The following is an 11277-nucleotide window of genomic DNA, read 5'->3' on the forward strand; positions in this document are numbered from 1 at the left end:
CAAAAATATAAATGAATATTGTGTGATTGTCTGTCCAGGTGACAAATCATATTCTGCACCATATTAAGGTAAGAATGGATTCTGGAAGTTCATGCATCTGTCAGCATGCATGTCACAGGACAGTCTAGTATGATTAATGTGGTGTTCCAGCAGGTGTGTAATGTGTATAAGCCATGGCACTCTTGGAATGTGTATCGGTAAGAGGAGATGTGCAATGTGATTTCTGACATGCTACTGGGTCTACTTAACTTCTCATAGGTAATGCCCCTGAACTTTACTGAAATCACTGCTCAAAAACTTAAAGAAAATTATATTTTGATGAGAGTTAAACTCATAAACTCATATGTCATTATCATTTCCCAGATACAGGCACCACATTACACAACCACCCTGGATACATTTTTTTGTGTAAAGTGTGATCAAAGGTGATTAAATGGGTTGACTTGTGTGTTCTTCTTCCATATAAAAATGTATTCAGATCCAGAAAAAAATATTTAATGAAAATAAGTCTGACATTACAAAGAAGCATCAAATATAAACTGGCATTTGTATCAACGAAAAATATGTACATTTCAGTGAATCTATCATATACATCTCAAAATACTTCATAGAAAATACCATGCCAAAGAAAACATTGGCTACAAGAATTTACAGCACATTGCAATCGTCCTTAGCGTCGAACACTTAGACCAGCAGAGGTTCCCCTACCAAGGTCTCCACACAGAATCCCCCGGGGCCAGCTGCGCAAGAGGAGACGCATGCAGCATGCTGCCACCGCCGGTGCTCAGTCCGTTCAGCGGAATAACCGGTCCACCGAACGCCGAGCTGGGAATTAAAAAAGCAAATTTCCCATCCGTTGCAGGTACAATCTGGAATCCGCCATAAACCTTAGCTACCTCTGGTTGGATGCTTACCGACGTACTGTTTTTGCAAACCAAACCATTTAACTGCGGGGAAGCACATGCGACTTGCAGGACTGCTTGACTTAAAGCAGGATGAGGAGTGCAAGAGGTAACCTGGTGCTGTGCAGGGCAGTTCATCACGTTGATGTGCGCGATGCAACTTGCCAAGTGACTGAGGAGTCGTGTCCTTATGTCGGTGTTTACCCCTTCACACGTGGACAGAAAACGCGTGACTTCATTCATGCACTCGCTGAAACCTGCCCGATACTTGCCAATTACTGATGGATCCGTGTTTAAAGCACCTGTGTAAGGAAAATGGATTCAATTTAAAATGAAAGCTTTACAATTAGTTAAGCCTTAGTGCCAACAAGAGCAAAAACAAATATTTGGCCTCTTCTAGTGATTGAACAATTCGTTTTATGTTTTATTACACGCACTGATTTAAAATGGATAAATACAGGATATATAAATAATATTTTGTCCTAAGAAACGGATGTTCCAGATGTTTTATGAATAGGGTAATCTATGTATATTTAGAAGAAAAATGTAAACAATGTTTTACTAACCGGTCATTTGAAGTTGCTGAAGATTTTTGAGGTGCTTCACTGTCATTTCCAGAATATCAGCTTTCTCAAGTTTCGAATGTCTTGAGGTCTATGGAATGGTTAAAATGTATGCAGAATAAATAATAATACATTCACACATCAGTTCCAAATAATTTAACATAAATTCATACTGTTTATGGATAAGTCATTTACCTCTAAGGATTTAGTTTACAGCATTGGTTGTTTGACTAAAACATTTACTTACATCTTTTTTAAGTGCATTCAAAATAAGGGTCTTCAACTGGCACAGGCTTTCGTTGATGCGTGCTCGTCTTCTCTTCTCCATTATTGGTTTAGATGACTTAAGGAATGATAAAAATGAAATTTACAATCTTACATTTGGCAAGTTGTGTATCACACCTCGTTTCACCTAGCGCAGCTTCCATTTGACTTTGTAGAATATTTACCTTTCTGTGCTCCGTGGCGGTCTTGGGTTTATCAGGTGTTGTTATCAAATTTGCCGGCGTCGCAGCAACTGGAGAACCAGATGATTTCTCCATGTTATCCGCTGGCATCTTTCTATATCAAAACAAGGTTCCCCTGAAAGTCCTCTTCAGAAAGGTCACAGTAGACCACATATAAATAATCCGAATGTATTTATCAAAATCCTTGGTATGATTCTTTGTCTGGAGTTTGCTTGTTTTCAGTAGAATACCGCACACTCATTGGGTAAAGAGGATCCACTCAGTGCAGGCAGACGCTTATTCGGTTGCCTCCACAGTGTCTTAGGCGAATCTGACAGTTCGGTGCGCGTTTCAGCAGCTCTTATTTATTTCTCTCAAACTGCACGCGATCGGCTCGTGTGAAATTTCCCAAAGTTTATTTCCCACAGTAACTTTCCACCAATCACTGGAAGAGACACACGATGTGGAGCAGGCGGCGCGTGCAGAGTACCATGCCATTGGCTATCAGCGTGGAGGTGGCTTTTAAGCGTTACGCTCAAGCTTCGCGGCACAGTTTTCGGACACCAGACAAATGCCCTGCGCTGTCCACCGTGCTTCCTGGGGTTCGCGCAAATGGAATGTCAATATAAACAACAGAGCGTTAAACAAACCATTTATATTCTAAGTGTTCTCAATATGTGGAGGCTAGTAACGTTTAAATAGTTTATGTTGCTTGCAGTAGGCCTAGTTTATTTGTTTGTTTTATTAGTTTGATTTTCAATTGCGGAGCCTTCTTAAAATCATAGCTAAAAATGTGTAGATTAAAAGGATGTTAAGCTTCACTAAAATTCAATACAGAAATCAACAGTAGGCTATATGCGTATACTCCACAGAGACAGCTTAGAAGAAGAGGAAAGTGGCAGGAATTCTGACAACAGTGACCCCGACGAAGGCGCTTGGTCGAAAATAAACAGCCATAGAGTCTAGAGTCCGACATTTAATTAGCCTACTCCATCTCCATTTGACATATATTTTGAAAATCCCTTATATGATGTTTCTCACTTTATAGAACTGAATGCATTCATTTAGTTGGTAGACAACCTATGTTTGTGTGTAGACGAATCGCTTATAACATCTTTGAAAAAGATAACAAGGCAGACACGGACTAATGCCTGTAGTAGCCTATACAAATTATGCGTGTCCCAATGCCTTGGATGTCAGCAGGCTTGAACAAATATTTATTACTTGTTATTCACCTCGGATCTTTTATGATTTTATATGCACTTTTCCTTATCAGTGGAGCATAGACATTTTATCACTACATTTTGATCAGCATTTTTATGACTGCTGCTCTTCTGTTCTTGTTTTCACCGATTTTTGGTCGACCATATCATATATTCAGACTTCACCAATCTACATGAAACTTGGCATGATGGCGATAGGGCGATAGGGATCCCTATGTGATGGACAACAAATGGTTTGTGAACGTAGGTGGGCATATTATTTTGTGCTAGCCCCCCTGAAGTGGGGTAGGCTCAAAGCACTTTTTGGCAATAGCTCCACAACCATTTAGCCAAACATTACCATTTTGTTATGGCAAGTTTCCTCTAGCCCTAGCCCATTATGACTCATTTGTGGAATAGTGCCACCTAGTGAATACTGTTCATTGCAAAAAATCTAGCCCTTTACCAATACCTTGTGATGTAAAGGGTAAAAGTTCATGACGTTTGACATATAGAAGCTATTTACCCAGTTTCAAACAAAAACACAAGTTACATGTTTTCCTCTGTTCCTCTGACATGGTTTAGTCAAAATTATTTTTTAACTATAAATTGACTTAAAATGTACCAAACCCTTTTATGTTTTGCTGCATGGGGCAGTTTGCACATTGTGCTTTGAGCTCGATAATTGCTACTTGTGGCTATTTTTCTATTTATGATAATGCACACCCCTGTTCTGCGTGTGCACAGACAGTCATGTAGTGTTACTCCTTCACACCCTTTAAGTGTAGAGCCGACACAATCGCAAAGTATAGTTCCTTACATTTTTGGAAAGCTAAGGATGCCGTTTCAGTAATCTGTAAATCCCTCCATTGTCTTTGTATTGCCATTCATGATGCTGACAGGAAGATCATATCTCAGCAACTCTTTAATGACACGAAACTTGGTACATGGACTCAGGATCCCTTTCTGTGGTGGTGCAGAAATGTTGCATCTTTTGACCAATGGATGGGTGCTGCATTAGGCAAAAATGTTTAATGTTTAATTTTTTTCCTACAGTAAGATATCATACAGGTTTTAAAAAGGATTCTGTTTTAAAAAAAAAAGAACCAACCCGCATGAAATATTCCAAAATGTACTAAATGCAATAAGCAATGTTTGTTTTTCTATCTAAAAAAAAACTAATTGTGATGAATAAATTGCCTGACGTGTCAAGTATGATTCAAAATATATGTAGATTACTTTGTATGTATTTTGTTAAAATGTCCAATAAACACTAATAAACTAAATTATTATTTTCTGGCTAACATTGGGTGTATCACTATTTACAGGGTTGAACTACACGTGTATATATTTGATTCTGTCTGTTTATATATTTTTCAATACTGTTTTCATTTCACATTTCACTTGCTTATTCTCTAACTTTATTCAGCGGTCACTGCTGCGGTTTGTCCAGTTTTTAATGTTCTGAGCAGTGTATATAAATGCTATCAATTGAGATGTGTGAAGAAATGCAGAGTATTGCTGATAATGTTAACAATATGTGACAGCATTATCTGGAAGAATACCCGTACCCTCTTCTTATCAAAATGTGTTCTGTTATCCTCTCTGTTCTGTAAGTACCAGAAACTGTCCCTGTGAAATCCATTTGACCATGTTTGCCTAATTTGAAAGGTGTATTGTAGACACTGTAGCCACATCCATCAAAGATGCTGCATGCTTTTCATGGCAGCATTTGAAATCTGTCTTGATCTCCAAATCTAGCTCCTGATAGTGAAGGTCTTTTCCTCCTGCATGTTCACACAAGCTCAGTAGGTTGACCCTGAGCCCCAATACTTTCCTCAAGTATCACCTTTCACCACAGAAACCAGGCTAAGCCTTTTTAGTTCTGGTTTGTTGTCATCCATGAACACCCTGGTTCCATTCAGTGCTCATGTTCAGCAATTTCAGAAATCTCAGTTTACCCTGTGCCAGTTGTTGTGCAGTCAGGAAGGCTTTTCACACCAAGGCTTGTAGGGGCCCTGCTGTAAGAATATAAGCTATCAGGAATGACTCAGGAAACATGCGGAACCAAAAAAGTACTATGTCACAAAAAAAAGGACAGACTTGTGCTCATAGTATGAGTGTCAAAATTGACATGAAGATAACAATTATGTCTCAGATTCAAGCACATTTTAGACCATGTACTTGAATTACCTACAGTGTAGCTAAGTGAGTGCCTGGGTGGCATGGATTCCAATGTCTTTCAGGTGCAGATGTGTAGGTCTGAATATGGTCTTTGCGTCATTTTGCTATCGAGGCTTAGGCCCCTTGGAACAGTACTGGCTTTCTTTCACTGATGAGAGGAGCTGGTCAGGTTCCTCAAGCCTGCGGTGGCCTTTGTTGGCATATGTCAATGGACGGGTCCAGACAAATGTTTGTAAAACAAGAGGTGTTCTCCTGCACATTTCTGTATATTATTACTACTATCATATTGCATTCAGAGTATGTTTTGTATGTAACTGAACATACAATAAAGGATAACTATTTCCTTTCGGCATTAGAGAGATCCAGTCAATAAAGGGTAACTATTTCCTTGCGGTATCAGAAGAGATCCAATCAATAAAGGGTAACTATTTCCTCTAGGTATTAGAAGAGATTTGGTCAATTGCAAAAATAAACAAGCATGGAGGAACCAGATGCGAATTTGGCAGTTAGTTCATGTCAAGGGTGTAGGTTTGGTCTCAGCATTGGTAGGGACACTGCCCGGCATTTCTCAAATTAACAAAATATTGGTGGGGACTATTTTGTCTTTCCCAAACTTTGGTTGTGACTAGTCTCTATGGACCCTATGCAAACCTACGCCCTTAGTTCATGTGTCCTGGTGATGGAAATTGATCAACAAGATGAGATGACAGGGGCAGGAGAAAGGAGAGCCAACATATCTAATGCCCAAACATTCAAGTCATGAACAAAGTGAACTGGCATACTTACTCGGCCCTGTGCATAATCCTATGCCAAGGACTGAACACACACACACACACACACACACACACACACACACACACACACACACACACACACACACACACACACACACACACACACACACACACACACATACACACACACACACACACACACACACACACACACACACACACACACACACACACACACACACACACACACACACACACACACACACACACACACACACACACACACACATATTTCACAAATCATCTAAACTCATTGTGAGTCACAGTACCAGGTCTCACTTGGATAGAATGCACTCCTCAAAGTGCAACAAGAGGGCACCAGTGCAGAGGGAGGGCAGCCACTAATGTGATGGACATCTCTCTGTCCTCTCTCTCTCTCCTCTCTATCCCCCCTCTCTCCCCTCTCTATCTCCTCTCCCCCCTCTCTCTCCTCTCTCTCTCTCTCCTCTCTATCCCCCCTCTCTCTCCTCTCTCTCTCTCCTCTCTATCCCCCCTCTCTCTCCTCTCTATCTCCTCTGCCCCCTCTCTATCCTCTCCCCCTCTCTCTCCACTCTCTCTCCTCTCTATCTCCCCCCTCTCTCTTTCTCTAATACATTCTCTCTCCTCCCTTTACTCCCTCAGTCTCACCACACACCCTCTCCAGGACCTCCTCTGCTGATCACAGCTTGGCCCGGTCGTCTGGCCTGTCGACCGCAGCTTGTGGAATGTGTGTGTGTGGGCCATGTGTCAACTCTGCAGACTGTGGGAAAGAGTTGCTCTCTGCTGAACTGCAGCCGTCCCCTGCTCCCAGGCACGCAGGCACACACACGTAGACACACGCTCGCACACACACACACACACACACACACACACACACACACACACACACACACACACACACACACACACACACACACACCACGGATGTAAGTGAAAGCACACGTGCAGGCACACGCTCCTTCATATCAGGAAACACTGCTTACAGATAAATGCATGAAGTGTATATAAAGACAACAGGCAGACAAACACACACACACACACAGCACTCTCTTGCTTGCTCTCTTTCTCTCTCTCTCTCTTTCTCTCTCTCTCTCTCTCTCTTTCTCTCCCTCACACACTCATACACAAACTCAACATCATCCTCAAACCCTTGGCTCGGTGAAAGAATATGAACTAATACTTTGATAAGCTATGACTACACTACAATAGAAATGGTGTTTTATGTATTTAAGAATCTGATCAGGATGTATATCTCAAAAATACGATTTTACAGTGTCAAATAACTATGTGTAATATACAGGTGCAAATTCTTGTCTCAGTTTGACTGAGCATTAACTTCCGAAGACGCTTTGAAATATTGTACTGTATACTGAATGTGTTCACACCATGATCCGTCATGTATTTGGTCTAAAAACCTCTGTGGATGTACAGTCTCCCCTGCAATGACTCAAGTTTGTACAGGTGCATGGGCACTTGTGTAACATTGTGGCTAGGGCTTAATGGTGAAAATGTCTCAAAGTCAAACACAGCATGTTACGGCAGGTTTGCTGAACGTGCATGAATGAGACTCTTTCCAGATAGGGCTGGTCTCTCAGAGGGAGAACAGACAGACTTATGAGAGGTTTTGTGAGTGTGTGTGTTTGTGTGTGTGTGTGTGTGTGTGTGTGTGTGTGTGTGTGTGTGTGTGTGTGGGTGTGTGTGTGTGTGTGTGTGTGTGTGTGTGTGTGTGTGTGTGTACTGGGTATGCATGTGTAGTTATGTGTACCAAATTTAGCATTTTTGTTTCTAGCTGTGCATTTGTGCACCTGCATATTTGAATGTGGTGTGGCCGTGAACATATATATATATTCATATGTGTTCACGACCACACCACCTTCAAATATGCAGGTGCACAAATGCACAGCTAGACACAAAAATGCAAAATTTGTATATATATATATATGTATGGACGTGTATATATATATATGTTTTGAATCCAAAATGTGTTTGAGTGAATCTGTGTATGGGTGTGCGATAGAAACTGTGTGTGTGTGTGTGTGTGTGTGTGTGTGTGTGTGTGTGTGTGTGTGTGTGTGTGTGTGTGTGTGTGTGTGTGTGCATGTGTGTGTGCATGTGTGTGTGCGTGTGTGCGCGCGCGTGTGTGTGTATGTGTATGTGTGTGTGTGTTGTGTCCATGTGTGAGTGTGTGTGTTTGTGTGTGTGTGTGTGTGTGTGTGTGTGTGTGTGTTGTGCCCATGTGTGTGTGTGTGTGTTTGTGTGTGTCTGTGTGTGTGTTGTGCCCATGTGTGTGTGTGTTTGTGTGTGTACGAGGGAATTGGTGTGTTCACTGATAAATGCAACAGGCCGGAGGAGAGGGCGAGCGTGAGGAGAGGCGCCGTGTGGATCTTATCAGGGCAGCTCTGAATGGGCCGAGAGCTGCCTTTATTCTGGCCCATGCTCTCTCAGAGCTTTATGGCACACTCCAGATCCCTATCAGTGTGGGAAAGACAAAGGGGCTGGGGGACACAGGCCATGCCGACTGCCAGGAGTTGTACAGTGGGATCCAAGCGCTTGATAACAACCACCAAGGAGAGCAGGAAGGAATGGGGATATGAATTTACTTTACCTTCAAGATCATGCGTTCTGTTAATAATATACTGCAGGTAAAGATATCAATGCTGTGGTGACAGGGAAAGTGAAGTAAGCATTTTTTTTCAGAACACTGCCTAGAAATGTGTTCATACTTTTAGATGACTGACAGCTGCATAAAACCTTTCATCAGGCTAAAGGGCTTTTTAATACATGTTACCTGCATCAAACCTTTTGTCAGGCTACAGAGCTATTCATAATACCCGTTACCAGAAACCTTGCAGAGACAATCCTAACAAGACTTTTTTCGTCCCCAAATGGGCACACTACATTTTGCAATCTGTTCATTTATTTCTGACCTGTAAAATAATCCATGCCTTCTCTGTGGTATAACTCTCTTTCTGCTAACGAGTGTCTCATAAAACCTGGAGTTGCTGATAAGCCTGTTGTATTGTCAACATCTCTCAGGAGAATGCTTTACACTGTAGTTAGTGTCAAAGCAGCCTTTTGTAAACAGTGAATTGCAATTAGGTGATTCACCCACTTTCCCTACTGGCCTCTCTAAACAAGTGTCCCCAAGTGTAAATGTACACAAACACCACACACCACCCACCACACACATTCACACACATACACACAGACCACTGTTGGATCTGGATCCTTGAGTTACCCTGGGAACAGAGTAAATGTTTTTTCCCACTGACCAGGCTCCACTGGGACTCTCGTCAATACAGAGGGACAAGTTTGACTGGTCTCCAAGCAATCACATTCTGTGCACTCTCAGTCCAGCTGTCCAAGGCCTCTGCTCCTGAAGGCCTCTGCTCCTGAGTGCTGAGCTCCCTTTGTTTTAATAAATGAGTGCCTTTACAAGGTGCATGTTTGTGTCTTTATGTCTGCATGTGGATGTGCAAGTGAGGAGGTTTATAAATATGTGTGTGTGTGTGTGTTTGTGTGTGTGTGTGTGTGTGCGTGTGTGTGTGTGTGTGTGCGCGTGCGTGTGTGGGTGTGTGTGTGCATGTGTGTGCGGGTGTATCTGTGTGTGTGTGCGTGTGTGTGGTGTGTGTGTGTGTGTGTGTGTGTGTGTGTGTGTGTGTGTGTGTGTGTGTACAGGCATAAGTGTCTGTGTGATAGATAGATCAGCCATATATTCCTACAACTCATCTGAAATGCCAAACTACAATGAAAAAAAAAGCCTTTCACAAAACTCTTTCCACACAAAGAAGAGTTTGATGAGGCGGTCATATTGTACATGAGGGAGAGCACATTCACCACCCCACCATATGTCAACATGGGTGGCCAACTGTACAAAGAACCCACTGTCATTCAAATGGTTTGTGACACAAATTAGCATCTGCAGTTAAGAGAGTGTAGCTCTGGCTCCGCTGGGCTAAATGCCTAATCTGACTGATGGGACTGGTTGCTAGTAGCTCAGATCAAAACATTAGGAAAGTGATGAGATTTCATTCAGTGCGTCCTTTCATACTTCCAGACTCTATCCAGTCCCTTCAGTTGTTGGCATTTTCATCTCGACGATTTGCATGGCAATGCAAAAATCTTTATTTTGTACTGATTTAACAATGAAAGTTGGAGTTGGTCAATTAAGCTAAATGACAAATCTGACCACATTAAAGACCACACATTAAAACCTGCTGTAAATTAGCAATGAGAGTGAATGGGCTTTTGCTTATTGGTATCAGTAGTTCACGTGGGCAGAACTTTTCACTCACTATTCAGAATGGGGAAAGCAAAACAGTCAACATTTTCTTCTTGGTATAGTTGGGGGTAGATCAACAATAATCAACAAATTAAACTGTCAAGAGAATACACAATCCATTGATCATTCCTCAGGTGTGTGTTACACAGGTAGTGCAGCAATACACACAGGCCTCAGGTGTCTCTGTTTGCCAGTCCCCTCCCTCAGTCCTATAGCTGTAGTACACGCACTCCACACACTCCTCTTACATGGTCCCAACCAGTGGAAAACAACCTAGACCCACAGGAAGCCAAACTGTCAGCAGGCAATTAAAATAAACACAATGGGCAGACAATTTTGAGGATGGAGCCCCCCCCCCCCCCCCCTCCCCCCACTCACACTCAAACACTTTAGGGTCCAGTCATGTACATTAGTAAGGTCATCGCTCTCCCTGTGAACATCCTCGTCCATCCATGATGAGCTCATTAGTGCTGTGCTGCCTGGACTCTGTCCCACTCTTGTTTGTGTCTTTACAGGGAGAGCCTGCCTTTGTTGCCCCTGAACTGCTCCCAAACAAGGCCCCTTATCTGGATTGTATGCCATTGTTGTCATTTAGGGTTTATGGTACTTTTTGTGCTGTTTTTTCTCCCTGTTCTTGCTTCTGTACAGGGAAATGACAGATTTTGCAATGTTGTGATAGGGTGCAACAAGGTTTGCAAAAGCAGAGGTTATGATAGTCAAAATAATTTTGTGATTGCTTTTTTTTTGTGGTTGACAGAGATTGTTTAATATGTTAAATTCTTTCAAAAATAATTATACATGGTGAAAGACGAACAGGTAAGTTTTAATTATGTACACAAGGAATAACAGTATACTTGACAGAGAAGCGGAACAGGCACAAATGTGCATTGAAAATAACTGCAAATGTCATGAACAGCCTATGGTG

The 11277-nt window shown here is 42.0% G+C and overlaps 1 protein-coding gene across 1 annotated transcript; it reads right to left on the bottom strand.

Moving 5' to 3' along the window:
* Positions 1 to 704: 704 nt before the first annotated feature.
* On the bottom strand, positions 705 to 2022 carry LOC308364566 (transcription factor HES-1-B-like; the record flags this gene model as incomplete). The annotated part of the gene is made up of 4 exons (XM_080837739.1): positions 705 to 1204; positions 1469 to 1556; positions 1713 to 1808; positions 1915 to 2022. 4 exons carry the CDS (start codon positions 2020 to 2022, stop codon positions 705 to 707), a joined length of 792 nt encoding a protein of 263 aa, XP_080693865.1.
* Positions 2023 to 11277: the final 9255 nt, after the last annotated feature.

This window comes from Sprattus sprattus (genome assembly GCF_963457725.1).
Source record: "Sprattus sprattus genome assembly, chromosome: 4".
In the NCBI taxonomy this organism is placed as follows: domain Eukaryota; kingdom Metazoa; phylum Chordata; class Actinopteri; order Clupeiformes; family Clupeidae; genus Sprattus; species Sprattus sprattus.